The sequence below is a fragment of the Platalea leucorodia genome (assembly GCF_965183815.1).
Source record: "Platalea leucorodia genome assembly, chromosome: 2".
Taxonomy (NCBI): Eukaryota; Metazoa; Chordata; class Aves; order Pelecaniformes; family Threskiornithidae; genus Platalea; species Platalea leucorodia.
In genome coordinates, this window is record NC_138824.1 from 8,753,879 (window position 1) to 8,773,284 (window position 19,406).

General features: G+C 48.3%; 1 protein-coding gene across 1 annotated transcript; it reads right to left on the minus strand.

Annotated features, from left to right (window-relative positions):
• Positions 1–10,211: 10,211 nt before the first annotated feature.
• Positions 10,212–15,260, minus strand: FZD4 (frizzled class receptor 4). The gene is made up of 2 exons (XM_082335916.1): positions 14,998–15,260; positions 10,212–13,964 (listed from the first exon to the last, which is right to left on the minus strand). The coding sequence occupies exons 1-2, from the start codon at positions 15,256–15,258 to the stop codon at positions 12,636–12,638; spliced, it is 1,590 nt and encodes a 529-aa protein (XP_082192042.1). The 5' UTR covers positions 15,259–15,260; the 3' UTR covers positions 10,212–12,635.
• Between the last annotated feature and the right edge of the window lie 4,146 nt (positions 15,261–19,406).

Sequence of the window (19,406 nt, forward strand, 5' to 3'; positions counted from 1 at the left end):
CGCAGCGGGAATATCCTCGGTCCCCTGGACACCCCCTCAGCACCGCGTGGGACTGAGCAGCCCACTCACATCGCACATCAGGAGGGTCCAACCCACGGCCTTCTCCAAGCAGTGAACAGGGCCAAAGTCCTGCTCCCCAAAGGAGGTCAGAGCCTCCTACTTAATTTAGTGGCAGAAGCAAGACTATCCTGCTTGTTCTCAACAGAAGTATTGGAGAATGGGAAAGTGGCTGAGCTCCATGTAGGGTCTCTAGAACATCCAAAATCTCCTCCTGAGTCTGGGAAGCATTCAGATGGTCCTCAAGATCTAAAAACGAGTTTTCAGGCCTCACTGTTAGAAAAGACTTTCTGTTTAGAAACAGACAGCAATTAAGGGCCCAGTGCTGAAATTGGTGGGACATCAGTAGGGTTTCAGGTCTCAGCCAGTCCTTCGTGGTGGTGGTATGACACCCCCACGTGCTGGCAGACCTCCCGCAGCGCTGCTCAGCCAAGCAGCCCCAGTTCCCCATGGTATGAATGCAAGCGGGTCCGTGTCTTGCAGAGCGGTGTTCCACTAGAGCTTTTGCAGTTAGAGGTTTTACTGAAGCTGTTTTTGAAGTGATTAGGGCAATTCTACACAAGGTTATCATTAGGAGAACGTTTAAATTAAAAATACAAATATATATATGTATACATATGTATCCTGTACGTGCTACTTACCAACCTACTGTGTCCGTCCTGAGAAACAGAGGTTTCTATATGCATGTATTTCTCATGATAGATCAAGAGGGTCTGACCTATACCATCTTAATCGCATAATCACTATGCTAAACAACAAATTGTAGGGAAAATTCTGTGGCGTAGATAGACTAAAGAGATTACACTAAAAATAGCACATACAAAAAGTACAGATGCCAGATGCTGGACATTTGGAACATTCTGCTTATTTGCACAAATAAACATGATATTTCGTTGCTTAATCCAGTGCATGCTTTCTTTTTTTATCAACCCCAAAATCTGTTATGAAAGTTTCATGCATATTTGCTAATGACACACTAGCAGTTGTTTGAATAAACAAAGTGCATTTTCCTTCATCCCTGCCTGCCCCATTGACTTTGCCTGGAAATGCCGATGAGGAACTTTTGTTTGCAAAACTAGTCACAGAAAGATAGCCGTGTGAATTCTGTCCTGCAGTGTTTGCACAAGCACTGGCAGCAGAACCAACACAAATACTCATGGGAATTTGTTTCTGCAAGGTTAATGTCAGAAATGATTTATTGAAGCCTTCCTCCTGCTCGCCAGTCTGGCATCCATCAAGCAAGTAAACACCCCCCCCATGATTTCAGAGTGCTCTGAGGCTGGTCACTGAGCAAACACTCCAGATCAGAGTCAATATTTTGGGAGTAATCAGTCAAATGGCATTTATTCCCACAAAATTTAGGTTGAAATACTTTGAATCAAGAGTCAAAATCAATGTTTTTGAAGATAAATGCATTTTTTCCTGTTGATACGTTAAAGTTGTTCAGCAAAGTTGGTGAGATGATAGTTAATCCAACTAAAGTTATACTCACATTACACAGAATAATTTTTAAAAAACCAGCTTTTTAATGAAATGATAGAAATGAATATGTCTGTCCTCATGTGTTCCCATTTCAAGAAGAAATAGGATTTGCATGATGTTGCCACACACTTGTGCCATGGAAATGCCCCTTCCAATCCCTTCTCCACTACTTCTTGCTCCTGAGAGTTTGGTACTTCTTTAAAAGGTCTTCTTTCTTTCTAATCTCTATTTTCTTTATGAAATGCACACTGAAAGGAATTCTTCCTTTCCCATCCTGAGTGATAACTATAGAAATCTGCGTTCATAGGGCCCTGCTGAATTGCGGGTAGAGCTCCCAGAACCAAGCCCAGCCCTCAGGGAATTTAATTTATACAGAAACCAGATTGTAACCAGTCTTATGGTTACTTATGGCCAAGTCAGTGGTTATTGAACCCAGCCAAGAAGGATAGTAATTATTTTTCTCTGTTTATTTACCAGACAAATGGCTATTACCTTCACGGATATAACATGTTACGTTCTAGTCACAGTCAAAGCCACTTTCCCTCACCTCCAGCAGATGTTGGGCGGTTAAAGGATCGAACGGGAACCTGAGGCAGTGGCTTGAAGCCGGCAAGTACCTCCAAGCCGGTATCAGATGGAGCTGAAATGCTAGTTTTGTCCTGTTCAAATGCCAGCGTAAAGTGTTCCTGTTCATGTGAGGACGTGGTCAGAGCATATTAAGCCATAAATAAAAAAGGGCTAAAGGGTGTTAGGCTTACGGTTGGACCCAATGACCTTAAGGGTCTTTTCCAACCTAAATGATGCTATGATGCCATGATCAGCTGCAGGCAGACATGCACTTTGCAAACGGCTGCATTTATTGAAAATCTTTCACTCTCAGTTTTTGCCTCTGCCAGCAGCTACTTGACCCTTCAGCTCTGCCAAGGGCCGGGCGCTGCCTCATCTGCTTTGGGCAGTGGTGCCCAGGTTAGTTTAAACACCCCGCACCTTTGAGGTGTTGCGTGCTGTCCCTTTGCCAGCAGCCCCATGGGAATGCCGAGCAGCCACGGCTGGCCCGGGGACAGATGTCTGCCCATGCTCTGGGGCACCTTGGAGCTCTCCTTTCATGCTGTTCGAGTTTGCATCTCTCTGGTGTCTTCCTTCCTCTGCTCTATGGGGCTCAAGTCCAGTTTGTTTTCCAACCTCTGTGTTATTAGAGAGATTTTTCTTTTTTCTTCTGCATCCAGGGGAATCAATGTATTAGCACAAGAACATGGTGCAGCTCAGGAGACCCTGGGTTTGGTGGTCACGTCCGTACTCCTTCTCCAAAGCCTGCCCCAAGGGCCCTGGCTAGCCAGGAAAGGCAGCCTCGGATCCCAGCCGCTCCTCGCCATGGGTACCACCGCACAGCACAGCGGCTCCATCTCCTTCGGCTGCTGGCACGTGGCAGCCCTGCGCCTACCTGCTCTAGTGCTTCCTAGGAATTAAGAACTTGGTTTTCAGGAAGAGATGCAGCCTGAGGTCCACAAACCTCCATAAACCAAAAGCCTTCTAGTCCCAGGCTCAGCAATCACTTCCCCTCTAATGGGAGGTAAATTATTTAACCTGAGCTTTGTCTTCATTAAGAATATGATTCTGAAATAGGAATTTCTAAAGGCTGTCTATCTGCATGTCTGCATTAGTGAAAAAAATGCCTTTTAGTCAAATTTGTGTGTAGATTTGTAGGTGAGCTATAGAAGTTTGATGGAGAGACGACTTCACAGTCTTTTTTTTTCATTAAGGCAGATTCTGCCCTTCTCCTTGTGGAAGAAATCTCTTTCCTTCCTTAAATGAGCAGTGATGAGCCAGCAGGTGCAGTAGGGAATAGGATGTGAAGTGCCAGGTTTTATTTTTGCTGTGAATCTGTTCACATGGAGGTTTTTCTCCTGCTCACCCCACTCTGTGTGCCTCTTTGGGCCAACAGAGCCTCAAACCTCTTGGTCTTTCTTCTGTTGCTAGGAGGTTAGTGGGGTTCTTCTGGGGTTGTAAGGAAAGGCTTTCAAAGCTGAGCATTTAAAAACTTGGGCCTCTTCTGCTCCAGTTCCTTTAGCAGAGCTGGGGAAGTGTAAAGGTCCTGGGCACTCCTTGCCTACCCATACACTGCCTTGCTCTGCATGGCCCAGTACCGAAGCAGTATCATAGAATCGTAGAATTGTTTAGTTTGGAAAAGACCTTTAAGATCATCAAGTCCAACCGTTAACGCAGCACTGCCAAGTCCACCACTAAACCATGTCCCTAAGCACCACGTCTACCCATCTTCTAAATACCTCCAGGGATGGAGACTCAACCACTTCCCTGGGCAGCCTGTGCCAGTGCCTGACAACCCTTTCACTGAAGAAATTTTTCCTAATATCCAACCTAAACCTCCCCTGGTGCAGCTTGAGGCCCTTTCCTCTCATCCTATCATCGCTCATGTCCCGACAGCCATGGCAGCTCTTGGATCCTGCTCTCTCTCTTAGTCCGCCCCGGGAGGGCCATCACCTCCGTGACACGAGACAGCAGCTCAGCAGCAGATTTAGGAACGGGACTGCAAACTCCTGACAGGAGCCCTGGCTGTGGGAGGGAGTCATGGGGCTGCAGAGCACAGCTACTGGAAAGGCCGCACAAGTGAGGAGGACCGGGCTGGTGGCCATGTCTCTCAGACTTGATTTTCCACAGCCAAAAAAAGAAAAAGCGCCTGATATCCTGAGGAGGGGCGAGGAAAGGATGCGGCCCTGTGCACCATCCTGGTGCATCCCAAAGCTGGCAGGGCTGTGGCAGACGCAGACGCTGCTCTCGGGCATCTTGGAGAGGGAGGGACCTCGTGAGCTCGCAGAAGCCAAACCCAGCTCATCCCATGGCAAACTGAGGGCTGGCTTTGCCGATGCTGACAAGATGAATTACTGGTGTTTCAGGATGAGACCTGCCCCTTTCCCTGCTTCGGTTATAAAACCGTTCTCCAGGGAAGCAGGGATTGCTCCTCACTTCTTTTGGCTCCGCTTGGGCCACAGCTGTAGAAACATGATTGTTTTGTGAGTGGAATGGTATTATTGTTTGTCATAACTTTCATATGCTGGGGCCCCTGTAGCTGATTTTTGCAGCATTATATATATATATATTCCCTCCTCCTCTGAGAACCCCTCTTCCCCATTTCCAGGCCTCTCCCGCACCCCCTACCTTTCAAAAAGATGCCACGGTTTTATTGTGGTTCTCTTGCGCGTGACTCTGCAAATGCTTTTTGCTTTCTGCCTGGGGCCTGCCAGCTTTTTCCCACCGCTGCCAAATGCAGCAGAACGAAGAAAGGCTATCGTCTCAGGCTGGAGGCTCCCCTTTCTGCTGTGCTCTCCCGGTCCTTTTTCTTTTAAACATAACTAGCGTGAGGTCAAGGAAGAGATCATGTTAAGTCTTTTGAATGACCTTTTTGGAGTGCATGTGCTGCTGGCTTCTGCCACCGGCAGCTTCCCTTGCCACAGCCAGGGGAAAGATGGCCCTTTGGCCCTTTTGCCATGCTACCACATTATCGGGTCATGGGTTTTTTTTCTCCGTGAGCAATGTTAGCAACCTGCTGTAGCCACGCCAGCCCTGAGCCCAGGGCTGAGCAAGGAGAGATTAATATTAAATGAAGGGCAAGCTCATGATTTCCTTATCTGATGCACTTGGTACAAACCATCACGTATGGCCCAGAGCTGGTAGACCTGCTGCTGGACAAAGCCTTCACACCAGCACCTGAGGTACGTCCCTGCTTTGCCCTCACCTTTCCAGATGCTGGTTTGGAGCCTTGATGGAGGGAGAGGATGGATGGTTCTCCTGTCACTGCACCCCATTGCCTCTGAACACCCATTTAATGGGTTCAATGTTAGGAGCCTGGAAGAAAGCCAGGGTGGTGAAACACTGGACCAGGTTGCCCAGAGAGGCTGTACATGCCCCATCCTTGGAAACATTGAAGGCCAGGCTGGATGGGGCTCTGAGCAACCTGATCTGGTTGTAGATGTCCCTGCCTATTGCAGGTGCGTTGGATGAGATGACCTTTAAAGGTCCCTTCCAACCCAACCCATTCTGTGTTTCTATGAAAGCCTAGGGCGGCATCGGTCTTACTGAAGAGGTACCAGCCCTCTCGGGAGCGATGCGACGCGCGTCGGGGTGCAGTCTGGCAGGGCTGGGGAGCGGCTGGAGCCAAGGAGCCCCAGTCCGGCAGCAGCTCCCCCGCTTTGCATCCCAGCCCTGCAGTGCCATGAAAAGCAAATCTGCCCCGAGCAGCCCCCCGGGAATGGCCTGGACACGAGTGGGGAGCAGGGCTGGCGAGGGGCTGGGGCCAGGGTGCAGCTGCCGCTAGATGTCAGCCACTCCTTGCTGCAAAGCAAGAGACCCAAAAATGGAATAAAAATCCCCCAAAAGACTCAATTCCTCCTTTTCCATGGCACTCTGCTTAAGATCCCATACCACATACTTGAGTGAGAGCGTCTCTGAGTTGCTTCAGAAGGAAATACTTCACTTCATCCATTAAAACATTTAATGTCAGGCTGTTTCTCTGCACAATAATGTTTTAAACCTTAATATTGTAGAAGCAGATTGTCAAATGAGTTGCATCTATTTTGCAGGAAGGATGTTTTTCCCTTCCTCAGAGTAAGCTCAGGAAATGAGAGAACCAGGCAGGAAACTAGCTAAATGCTGATGGAAATATAAAATGAAGATATTTATGTTGCCAGTGTATCAACAAGCCATGGGTAATTGTTTTTTTTTTTTTAATGTTTTAAACCATTGATTTGAAAATGGACAAAATTAAAGTTATGTCTCCCTTCCCTCTGAAGTGGATCTAATTAATCAGCACTTTTGCTTCTGGCAAGCAAACACAGCAACAAAATCAAAAGTTACAAATTACAGTAAACTTTGCGGTGCAATAATATTTGCATTTGGAGTTTAACCTGTTTCCTTTGGTGTTGTACCTAACATCTGGCACACGGGAGGTCCTGCTGCCCCCAAAAACTAGGAAACCAGAATAAGTTTCCCAGTGATACCTTCGCACATGAGTCCTTGTTCGGTGCCGCTGCCCTCTAAGCCACCTTTGTGCTCTTCCAGCCCCGTGGTGACTGTTTGGTAGGGTGTTCCCAGAGCGTAAAACAAAACATCTGGTTGTTAACAACACAAGGCTGTTACAACAGCTGGACTCTGCCAGGATGCACGGGACCTCTGGCCAGAAATCATTTCCCAGCTGCAGGAAATACTAGTGATACGGGATCTACTGTACCAGCTCAGCATCAGCTGGGAGCTGCCTGATCTGCACCCATCCTCTCGGCCGTTCTTGGCGAGGTGCAGCGGGACGATGGCACAATGCAGCTCCAGCCTGGACCGTGCTCTGCCTCATCACCGTCGCAGGCACCGTTGGCTTTGCAAGCATGAAGAGATGCTCCACTTTGCGCTCAAACTACATTCATATTTGGCAGCCTGGTTGAACTGTCCTAGGTTGAGGCAGAGGCTGCAAACTCCTGGCTTATATTACGAGCCAATTAGCCCAAGCGTGCCCAAAAGGGCACTACGGAGCATCAGTGACACAGCTGCTATGGGGCTGTGCAAGGGGGCTTTCACCTACGGGTGAGCAGTTCAGAGCTGGACTCGATCATCCCAGGCAAAGCATCAAACTTAAGGAGTTACCAACAGCCCTACCAAAGGCTTTGCTATTTTAGCAGAGGCTGGGGAAGCTGGAAGTGGTCGCGTAGTTGCCATTTGTCTCTCACCCATTCCTGCAGCCCTGCAGGCAGACGCAGCTCTGGCCTCGGGGGGACGATGGTGCGAGGGGGCTCGGGGAGCAGCTCCCCAGGATGCTGCCTTCGGGAGCCACGGCAGTGCCAGCCAGAGCCCTGCTCCCCGGCGGTTCACGCTGCCTCGCTGGGCCAGCACAGCTCTTGGTGGGGCTGATGCATAAACCAGATCACCGACATGATCCCAGTTAAAAATAAACCTCCAGCATAAAGCAAAGTGAAAACTCTGATGGTCATTTTTAACCTGCATCTTTTTGCCGATCTGCTTTGCAGCTCAGTGCCGCAAATAGTTGCACTGGCAAAATGAAGGAGGAGCTGAAATGCGGCACAGTTATGGGAATGAGTGGCTGAGGACGGAGGGGGTGTGGTGGAAACTCCACCACCGAAGCTGGCGTCTCATGGTACCACGTTTTCGCATTACTAGAGCTTAGGATGCTCCTGATTTCTGGCAGCAGAACTCTGGTCTCCTTCACTATGAACTCCTTAACATTTGCTCTCTTTAAAGACAGCTTTAAAAAAAAAAAGACAAAACCAATCAAACAAACAAAAAGTCCTGATAAAGGCTACTTTTTGTGAGTTTTGTATACAGCCACATACTCCCCTCTGTAGGCAAACCTGGGCTGATCTGTCACCCCGGTGGCTCGGGAGGCTGTCCCCTGATGGGAGCCACCACAGCAGTCCGCCGTCACTTCGCAGGTGATGCTCTGAGATGCTTGACGTGGGGGCCGTGCCTATGGGCAAGTGGCCGTCAGCGAGACCTGAGGCAGCCAACACCGTCTCGAACGCTGTGTCCAAGGTTCTCTGGTGGCGTGACCAGCTCCAACAACAAGAGGAGATCCTCCACCCTCCCCCAGCGGCTCTTTTCTTTTATGTTTGTTACGCTTAACTGTAGCTATATTAAAGACTCCCGATTACAAGTTTCAAGTCAGAGATCTCATTAATCACCAACCTGAGAACATTACAGTGATGAGCTGCCAAAGGCATGGGCAAATCACTCTAATTGCGAGGTTTAGATGCTGCTCTTCGAAACTTGATTAGCTACAGATACACAGGTGATAATTCCTACTGTCTTCTTTATAGCGCATCCTCACCATTATCCACTCTAGTCTGATTTAGGTTCTTATTAGAATAATATTATGCTAATTAAGTAATCCTGCACACAGAATGCTTCATGATGGGGACGATTAAGCGGGTTTAGGTGATGACTAATAGCACAAACTGCACTATCAGCGTCAGAGAAACTGCTGAGGGACGTACACAAAAAGAAGGAACTCCTCGTACATCCTAACTGTGAACAGAAATGATAAAAAGGAATGAAAAATAAGCAGAGCATTAATAAGCTTAATTTTTAAAAGAAAACATTGCAAGAAAATGTAGACCATCAATTGAATATGTTCTCTGAAGGGCTGAAATTACCCCTAGGAGTGAGCCCATTTCAAGCACGTTACTAAGAGCAGAATTCACCCCTTCCAAAAGCCACTAATAGTTCTCATATACTCAACAGGCAGGGGGTTACGCTGCCCTCCTCCGCCATACGCCCCGGATCTGAATGCTCAGCGCAGCTTTGGATGCGAAATAAAAATCACAGAATCATAGAATCATTAAGGTTGGAAAGGACCTCTGAGATCATCGAGTCCAACCTGTAAAAAGGAGCCTTACAGGAGGCTCTGCTGTGGATGAAACACGGCGGATGGCTGTGTTTCCGTCTTTGCACTCCTGCTCGGTTTTGGGGACGTGCTCAGACAAGCCCAGGGCTCCAGTCGCTTCCCCAGCCAGCGCCCGGGACTTGTGTGCCGTCTTTGAAAGGGCTTCTGTCCACCCCTCGTGCAAGCCCTGAAGCATGCACGTACTTCCACTGTTGCCCAATGATGTTTTGTTCTCAGTTATTTCGCACAACCCACATTTAGAACCAAACCGTGCTGGATTAACCCATTCGGAGCATCCATTCGCTGCAGCGTGAGCATTTCAGTCCTTCTGTCTTCAGGGGAAAAAAGCACTTACAACAGTGATGAAGCCAATTTAAGAAACAAACTCACCACAAACGTGAGGGCTGCCAGGAATACCTTAGTTATCCACAGAGGTTAAAATTTTATTTTGATATAAAAATTAAATAGCAAAGGTTTTGGGTTTTTTTTTTACAGTGATAAATTAGAAATTTACAGTACATACATCAAAGCAGATATATTTTCTGTACACCCCAAAATAATCAGTGTCTATTTCCTTAAAATTCAGAAAAAGGACCTAACTTGTCTGTTTAATGTAAGAGCCAAGCTTGTACCTCTCCAGCAGACGCTTCCAAAACCTGCAGTGAGAAGAGCACGCGCGGGGTGGGGGAGAAGGGAGCAGGGACTGCACAAGGAAGGGAACCGCTGCAAAGTTTCTGGTTGTATAACCGCAGCAACTGCACTTCCGAGACACGATTAGTCACACATTTTTTGGCTTTAAATTCATAACAACGTTGAAACGAGAGAACGTATGAGTTGCAGATACCCACTCTTCACAACCACCAGGTTTTAGGCTATCTGCTGTGACTTCCCACTCATACAGCCCCAAAGCGGAGCAAGGTAAATCCATGTGGATGAATGCATTTATGGAACGATGTCATTGCTGTAACAGCTAATTTCACTTTGGGTTGGTACAATATCCCCCCAGATGCTCAGGGAAGACGTTCCTTCGGGAACAGCAGCGGGTGTCTCTCCCCAGCCCACCTCCTCCCCATAGTATTTGAGTCTCTCACACTCCTTAATGGAACATCCCCCCAGGTCCCTCGTATGGCTACACAGTGCTATCTTCATCCGACTCACTTCCAACGTCTCAAATCACCGGGGACATCTGTCTGTCACAGTTCGTGGGGTCACAGGCAGTGAGGCAGGGATCTGATAACAAGGGACTACTTAACATTCACTTCTGTGTACATACCATGGTTAAAAACGCCGTTTATTGAATCAGTCAGGTCAAACATGGGTCATATCGGCCAGGAGAGTATCCAAACCATTTCAGAGTGAAGGACACTTGAGTGAATGTGACACGTTGGCACAGCCCGATACTAGGATAAAAGACAAGGCTCCTACTGCATCCTCACCCCTTGAAAGTCAACACAGAGCTGCTGACTTTACATCCCTCGCTACGCCAGGAGAAAGGTTGCACGATGGAGAAACTCAGCCATCTGAAGATTTCCTACTTGCAGAACTCCTGGTCCACAGAGGAATAACCAGATCCAAACACAACACTAAAAGGGAGAGCCTATGGAGAGGATGAAAAGGCTCGGCTGGTACGCGGCGTTGGCCAAGACAATGCTTGCGCGTCTTGAGCAGAATGTGTCAAGTTGTCACTTGTTCTGCTGGAGAGGGAGCCCAACCGCAAAGACTGCAATTAGGGTTTGTTTGGGGTTTGGTTTTGGTTTTTTTTTTTTCCTTTTTTTTTTTTTTAAATGTGCTCTAGCACATGTTTCAACATTGACATTGAAACAATACACGCTTCTGGGACAGATTAGTGTTCACGGCCAGAGCTGGAATGAACTGTGGTTTGGGAAGCACATGGGGCACCTGTATGAAAAGTGAGGACTGGAATAACGCAGTGCCTGTTCTCAGCTGCCCTCGACGGTCGTGCGAGTCGGGGCACGGCAGGGATGCTCCGCAGCTGACCGGGTCCCACACAAACAAATCGAGCAAAAGTTTAGGGCACACAGATAAAACTGAAGGTCCTTCAAACGGATAAAGTATCAGAACAGTGTTCTCTTAAGTACTCCTGGGCTATTTCTATTTGCATCACCTTTCTTATTAGCCAAACAAGCCCCTGCCACAAGGTTCGAGCTACCCATGAGCACAAGCCGATGCCTCCTCAAATAAAAGGATTAGAAAACTCGACAGTTGCTATGAAACATTATTCACCAAGAAGCTGGATCTCTCCTCTTGGGATCCCTTTACAAAAACTGGAAATGTCTCTTGTTCCTGAGGACTGAATGCCTGCTCACATTCTGCATGTAAATATAGGTTAAAAAAAAAAATCTCCGTAGCTGTCAGTGAGCAATTGGAGCATCGTCATAAGGCAGTCAGCTGTACTGCGATGTCATGGGCTGAGAATGTTCTTTTAATTGTAACTGACACACATAATTATACAACTGATCTGTGTGAACATGAGGTTGCCAAGGAACTTAACATTTCGCTTCTCCCCAGACTGGCGTCTGCAGAGATACCATCTCACTGAATGAAATATATTAAGACTTAATTGCTTTACGCAACGGGTCTCCAGAGAGAGCCAGATAAGTTTACTTGGAGAAAACTGGCATTGTTTGAAGAGACCCTCAACTCATTTTTCTCTTTCCTGGAAGGAGGAACAATATAATGTAAGACTTTATTTAAAGCTGTTAAATGCAGCAGAATAAAGTAGTCCCCTGGAAATAGCAGGAGCACCTGAAGGGACAAGGAATGGAGGCAGGCAGATAACGATAATCAATGCAGAAGACCATACACAGTTCCCCAGCTCCCACTGACTCTTCTGCTTCTGACAACGGCCTTGAGTAAAGCTTTTAAAAAAATAGAAATATTGATTGAACCACAGAATAATTCGGTGGGAAGGGACCTAGGGAGGTCCAGATTCCTGCTCAAGGCAGAGTCAACTCTCAATTCAGACCAGGTTACAGACAGTAAATGAGTCAAAATTATTATTAGACCATCAGATGACTTAAAGAATCATCCTCACTAATACCTCACTAAATCTACTCATCATGGGTAACTCTCAGACCTGGGAATTCCACTTGGCATTTGCTGGAGGATCTGATCCTTGGCCGACTTGTGCAGCGTATGGGAGTAACAGAATTCTCCAGGGCATAAAGACACCACCCTCGGCAGGTGCTTCCTTCACGACGCTGAACTCTGAAAGAAGGCATCTAACTGAGGTCCTGGGTGCTCCATCTTCTGATAACTGGACCCTAAATCAGCCCAGAATTTGGCCCTGGACCACCCTTCCTCCATCAGCTATAAGACGATGAAAAGAAAACAACATCCCACAGCTGTGGGCTACAGTCCCTCAGCTTCTGAAGACTTCAGTATATTGCATCCTGCTTTAAAAAAAAAAAAAAAAAAAAGGAAGATAACGTGTTTGGATATTTCACAGCTTTTAAAGCCTCCCTGGGCTTTCCTATTTTGGGCAGCATGGTTTATGGCTATTGTATCTGCAGCATGATCTTTTTGCTGTTTATTCTTTAAGGCTTTTTCTTCCATCCCCCAGAGACAGGTTGTGTAACCGTCTCCCTGCTCTACTCCCAACATTTCCACGGCAATGCTTACACACCATCAGTCCTTCACAGGAGAGCAGTCAGACCCTCGGGGTGTCGTCCTTTTCTCATACCACGGTCTCGTTCCCCTTCCCAGGTTTCACCCAACCGTCTGCTCTCTTCTCCCGCTTCACTTTCCCTGAGTTCACCAGTCTGTTCGAGCACTTCTGCCACGTGTGCAGAGTTTTGGCTGACCAGATCCACATACCTGATGTGATACCCACCAGGAGGGACATGAAGATTTTGAGCATCTCCACTGCCATATTGGAATCATCTGCCGAATAGCGGAAAACGGCCCAGTTGGAGATTTCGTAGAAATAACAGGCAATGACACACGTTGCTGGGACGGTGTACAGCACTGAAAAGACACCGATTTTGACCATCAGTCTTTCCAGTTTGTCGGTTTTAGTTCCATCTTTCTGGAGGTTAGACCTGATTTTAAATAAGGCCACGAGTCCCGCTGCAATGAATAAAGTCCCAATGACCAGGTAGGTAAAAAGCGGAGCGACGACAAAGCCCGTCAGCGCATCTAGGTTCTGGTTCCCAACGTAGCAGAGACCGGTGAGCTCGTCTGCGTCTACTAGTCTCATAATCAAAATGACGATGGTCTTCACCGCGGGGATAGCCCAGGCTGCGATATGGAAATAAGAGCTGTGCATTTCTATAGCTTCATGGCCCCACTTGAGTCCTGCAGCCAGAAACCACGTCAATGTCAGAATAACCCACCAGATGGAGCTAGCCATCCCGAAAAAATACATCAGCAAGAAAATTATAGCACATCCTGTGTTCTTAAGACCTTCTTGGATAAGAACAGGTTCTGCTGCCTCTTCAAAATCACAGGATATCCTTTCCCGGCCCACAGTTAGCCTCACAATATAAGCAATGCTATAAATATTGTAGCACATGCTCAAAAATATGATTGGGCGCTCCGGGTAGGAAAATCTGGATGAATCAATCAGGAAGGTCAGGACCGTGAAGGCAGTCGAGATGAAGCAAAGGCTGGCCCACACGGCCATCCAGATATCCGTGAATTCCTTAGCCGACCTGCTGTAGAGACCAGCGTCGTAGCCGCACTTCAGGACACAGTTCAAGCTTCTCTTCACCCAGATGTACTGCTCCGCGTTAGATCCCATGCTGTGGCACTCTTCTCCGGGCTGCAAGGAGGTCTTGCTATGGAGGGGAACCTCTTCGTCTCCTGGGCCCTCCATGCACATGTGGTTGTGATCATTCTGGGGTGGGAATTTGCTGCAGTTTAAGCTGTCCGGCCAGGCAAATCCAAATTCTTTTAAAACGGGTTCGCACCTTCTTTTGACAGAGAGGCACATGCCGCCGCAGGGACCTATGGGGATGTTAATCTTCTCCGTGCACATCGGGACGTAGACCGAACAAAGGAAGAACTGGAAGAAACAGAAATCACAAGGGCGTTAGGGGAAAATTAAACAGGTCAAAATGTAACAAGTTTTCTTTTCTTGCCTTTTTAGCCGTAATATTTGGTCCTTTGCCTTAAAAAACAGGAAGCAGCATAAAACAAATAAACCAAGAACAATAAAAACAAAGGAGAAAAAAAAAAACCAAAACCTAAAAATGTTGTCTTCTTTCAGTTCAAATGTGGTCCAAGCCAAAGCCTGAACATTTTACTCCCCAGATTAGCCCCATGTAAATTTAGCCCATCAGTTTCAATAAAACGAGCGGGATTTAGCCAGATCTAAATCTCAAGGGTGCAATTTAGGAAAGCAAAAAACCAAATTGAAACTGTTTAAACAAATACATATATTTGTTCTAGGCACTGCCTGGATATTACAGCTAACAAACAAACAGAAGAAAAGGCATTTATTGAATTACTTTGGTTCACGATCCTCCTAGAAGAATGTCTTTTTCTTTTACCATAAGGTCACGCACGTATTTACAACGGTAATGAAATATTGTCGTGTTCTCGGCTTTTGAATAATCGCAATTCTGCGCCGCGACAGCGTGAGGGGGGTTGCGTGCTCCTTGGGGATCTCTGCCCCAAGAAACAAGCCGGGTTTTGTTTGATGAAATCCGTGCCCGTGGGGAGGAACGAGGACCTCGCCGTTCGCCTGGGAAAGAAACTCCTGCGGTGAAACTCCCGGAGGGGGTCCGGAGCAGCTCCCAGGAGCCGGCTCCCTTGGCTGCTCGTTTCAGAGGCTCGCAGCAACTCGGGTACGACAGAAACGGGGGGGACCCGGCCCGGCAGGGCTCCGGGAGCCGCCGCTCCCCCGGGCGGGAGGGGGGACCGCGCTGCCGGGCCGCCCGCCGCCCTCCCGGGACGGGCCCTGCTCCGCCCGGCCGCGGGGAGCCGCACCGCGAGGCGGCGGGACTTTGGGGCTCTTTAGGGGTTTTTTGGAACGGGGATGGGGGGTGGCAGCCGGTCCGGGCACAAGAGGGGAACCCCCGGGCCCCCGAACCCACCTGGAGCTGGCTGGAGCAGCCGTACTGGATGAGCGGGGTGAAGGTGGTGAGCTGCAGCTCGGCGTCCGCCTGCAGCTCGTGTCCCACCAGGTTGGGCATCTTGGTGACATTGTAGCCCAGGTTCTGGCACATGGCGATGCGGATGGCGTCGCAACGCCGCTCCTCCTCGTCGCCGAAACCCCGCGCTCCGCCGAGCAGCCCCGCCAGCAGCACGGCCAGCAGCCGGGCCCGCCCGCTCGCCCCGCCGCCGCCCCCCGCCATGGCCCGAGCGGCCCCCACCTGCCCCGGCCCCGGCCCGGCTCCGGCCCCGGCCCCGGCCCCGGCCGCGCCGTGCCGCACGGGCCGGCTCCAACGGGGAGGGGCCGGGGGCGGCCCCGCTGTTAAAGAGCCTCGCCGAGAAACTGCCCAGGGGAGGGACGGCACCGCCCCGGGCCCTCCCAGCGCCGCCGCCCCCGCCCCGGGGAGCCCGGCCCGCCCCAGCGCCCCGCCGGGGTCCGACCTGCACCCCCCACCTCGGCACCGAGGGGTGCCCCCCCCCGGGACCCCCGACCCGCACCCCCACCCCCCGAGAAGCGCCCTTGCTCCTGGCTGCATCCCGCCACCCCTCGCAAGGGACCCCCCTCTTCTCCTCGCTGGGGACCCCCTCCCTGCACCCCCATCCAGAAACACCCAGCTCACGGCCCCTCGCCCCACAACGGGTACCTCCTTCCACCCCTCCGGCGTGCCTGGCGCCCCTGGGAGACATCCCCATCCTCCCGGTGTCCCCAGCATCCCTCCCCACAGCACCCAAGTCCAGCTCCCCTGGACACGTCGGGGCTCATGCTCCTTGCACCCCAGCCCTTCCCTCGCTTCTGGCCTGTCTTTGTACAGCCAAGGGCGCTCAGCTTCTTCGTGGCCGGGGTGGCTTTCTAAGCTGCCACCTACTTCCTAACGAGTTAAATTGCACCGCTGGCCGCTGGGTTACATCTGGGTTTTAGCGCTGTTTGTTTTTTCATTGGAGCCGAGAAACCTGGAGGGCACTGCTAGGTACCTCCTGGCATTTGTATAAACCTCTGTAAAATAAAAAAGTGTGGATGAAGCATTCGTGAATTTGGAGGGGAAAGGGCTGGATGATTAAGCAGACCCTTAACGTGTCCGCGGGAGGAGGGATTAAGAGCAGACAAACGAGGCTCACGCTTAAATTCTCTCAGTATTATTTACACCTGTAATAAAATCTGGTTGAGCTGGTTATGCCTTTAGCAAAAATATGTCATCTATTAATGAATTCTTTGTAAAGCACTTTGAAAATGTTTGTAAAGCCCCGGTTAAGTGACCTCTTACTGTGTGTGTACAGCGTGGGGCATCTGCATGTGCTCCTGAGCAAGTCCGTCGCGAGCAGCTATGCCGTGTACACGCCGCGGGGCCTTCGCTTCTCCCCGATATCTCCTGGATGCATTGCTGGACTAAGACTAGGACTAACAGACTAAGGCAGCGCCTAACAATGCCTCCTTTCTGGGCATGAGATTGGAAATCACAGCAAAACCCATGCTATCAAGTGCCCTGTGCTCAGTCCCCGTGGGTTTCCCCTCTGCGGCTCCATCACCATTGGGTTTTTTTCACCTCCGAGACGCGGGAAATGCGTGTGTGAGCTGTGCCGTGATGCTGTAGGGACTGCTGGGCTTTAAGTGTGCTTTCCTCTAGCAAGACAGATAGTATTTTAATTGGGGTTTCATGAGGATAGATGTTTTCATAGCTCTCACCACCGTTAGTACTTTACAGCTAGCTCCAATAAACAGTGCCTATAACCTTACAAAATCCTTGCGAGGCAGACAAGTAATATTATCTTAACTTTTTAAACACAGAGGCAGACAGTGCTACAGTCCCAAGGTCAGGCAAGGAGTCTACGATGGAGTCAGCAACTCAACCCTATCTTGCAAGGCCCACACGTACTCCCCAGCGCTGCCGTCCGTACCCAGCAGTGCTCAGCTGCTAATCTGGGTGGACGATAACGCCGTGACCGCACACGGCGTGCTGCGCGTCTCCCGAGCTCTTCCCAGCCCCACCGAATTTACCACCTGCATCAGACAAGCGCGGGGAAGGGGTGACGGGCGCTCTCCATGCAGTCAAACTCTCGAAAGCAGGAGGCAGAGAAGTTTTTGGATTTTTTTTTTTGTCCGAATTATGTAGGAGAAAAGACTAGAGGGAGGATCATGGTGACCTTAGAAACTACGCATCTTTGTCTTAGCATATGAAAACCCTTTTCATTTGCAGTCTCCTGCTGCAGTTAGGCACCGAAGCAGAGTTTGCTGCTCCCAGAGCAGGATCTTTGCCTCATTGCCATGAAAAAAATCACGTGCTGCATATTCAGCAGTTACACAGCAAAACCTTCTGCCCGTGGACCTGGTCCTTGGACTCAGGGAAGTGGTAGAGGGGCATTTTAAAGCTACAGTGGCCACAAGTATCTTTTTAGAAGAAGAACTCTCCCCCCCAAAAAAACACTACCGCTATTGCCTTTTCTTTGAGAACACAAAATAAATATTAGAAAGTGCTACACTGCTGTGTTTGCTTTGGAAAGTCTTTTAGATAACAGGAATTAGTTTTCAAAACAAGAGCGCTGGGAGAGGCGGTGGCAAATCGTACGAGAGATCGGAGTTGGAAAAAATGGTAATTACCCTACTTTGAACCTTATGCATATGTTAACAGTGATTACATGTCACCATGATAAGCATGTACAGATCAAAGTAAGAAACCTCCAGGACAGTGGGTTTATAGGTTTTTAGGTTACTGGGCAGTGTGAGACGGTGGCCCGCATCCGGCACAGCACGAGCCATGTTCCTTCCTTGATTATTGCCTGACTTGCACCATATTTTCTTTAATAAATCTGATTTCGATTTTGAGGTTGCCTTCGTTAAAGGATAAGCAGCCACCCTGATAATTATTATTTATTGCAGCTGCCAATAATTATATTTGGTATCTAGTCTGAGTTATCTTCAGCTTCCAGCCACTGACTTTTGTTCTATCTTTACCGGCCAGGTTGAGAAGTCATTACCGCGGTTATCTCTGTAGGTAACGTCAGGCCATGATTAAGTCGCCCTTTGGCCTTTTGGTAGTAAGCAAACTAGATTGAACTTCCTGAGTTTCTTACTGTAAGGCGTCTTTTCCAATTCTTTAATCATCCTTTTGATTTTAAAGGAGCAAGATTTGACCCTGCTGTTTGAAAAGCACTTTCACCCCAAACCACCCTTTACAGTCTTAATGGATATGTCTGAATTCGTAGCCTAAGCACCCTTGGTTCTTTTACAGTCAACTAGGATAGGCAGACACTTGCAGAAGGCAACTCACATAACAGGAATCACATGAATATAAAATTCTGCTTATAATTTATTATTATCTTGCTATAACTATTTCCCCCTTAAGTTGTATGCGTACTTTTGCATATTTACTAGAGCTGTGAACATATTTTTACGTTACAAAACTAAATAAGTCTTACCAGCATCTCTCAGAGCCTTCCATCACCTCGCAGGGAATTTGAGAAGGTTCATAACTCTTCTCTGAACATTTTCAATGCCTCAACGTTTGCCTGAACTGCGGTATTAGAACATGGCTCAGCTTTCCCATAGGAGTGTCACTAATGTCAAATGTGCAGGTAAAATCACCTCGTCATTCCTACAGAAGACGACCCTGCTCAGACCTCCGAGGGCACGATTTACCCCACAGCATCGCACTGGGAGCCAGGACTGCTGCCTTGTGGGCAGACCTAGGAAACCTCGGGCACGCTGTTGATTCTTTTTAAAAAGTGGATACCACATTAGGATGTGATTATTTTAACCAAATACAGATGTCAACTTTTGATCAGATTAATTTCATTCTAAAAATGCTTCTACCTCTCAACTGACTGTAGAGGGAACCCAGGATGCCTAGCCCAGAGGTGAAAACTCACCAAGAGGTGTCTAATGCTGGGTGAGTGCAGTCCCTGCCTTCCCTTCGTTACATTCTTGTAATTCTTTTTGGATTTATATTCATTCAAATCAATGTCTCCTTCCTACTGTTGGACATTTATGCTTTTCTTAAACTTCATTGACTTTATAATTTTAAAAATTTTATTAAAGATTTTTTCTTTAGTTTTTCCACCTATAAAGTTAGCTGAATTTTTTAATCAAGGCAGATCACTTTCTTTATTCAGTGATGGCTTTTCAGGCATCAGTAACATATCTACAATTGATTCCTAATTACTATTCACACACTTAATATGAATTCTCTCCCCTACTTACTTCTGTACTTTGTGAGGCTGTCTCTTTTAAAGCAGGAGATAAGTCTGTTCCCCAATTTGCATTTATTCTGCTGTATTTATCCATTATAATCAGCATTTCAATTGTCCAGTAACAACCAGAAAATAAATTATTTGTTTTGTCATGACACTTCAAGTGAAC

Excerpts from the sequence above, each read along its gene's own strand:
- FZD4 (XM_082335916.1), bottom strand. The coding sequence starts at position 15,258 with ATGGCGGGGGGCGGCGGCGGGGCGAGCGGGCGGGCCCGGCTGCTGGCC. Across the intron at positions 13,965-14,997 it reads GCTGCTCCAGCCAGCTCCAG|TTCTTCCTTTGTTCGGTCTA; the intron begins GTGGGTTCGGGG and ends TGTTTCTTCCAG.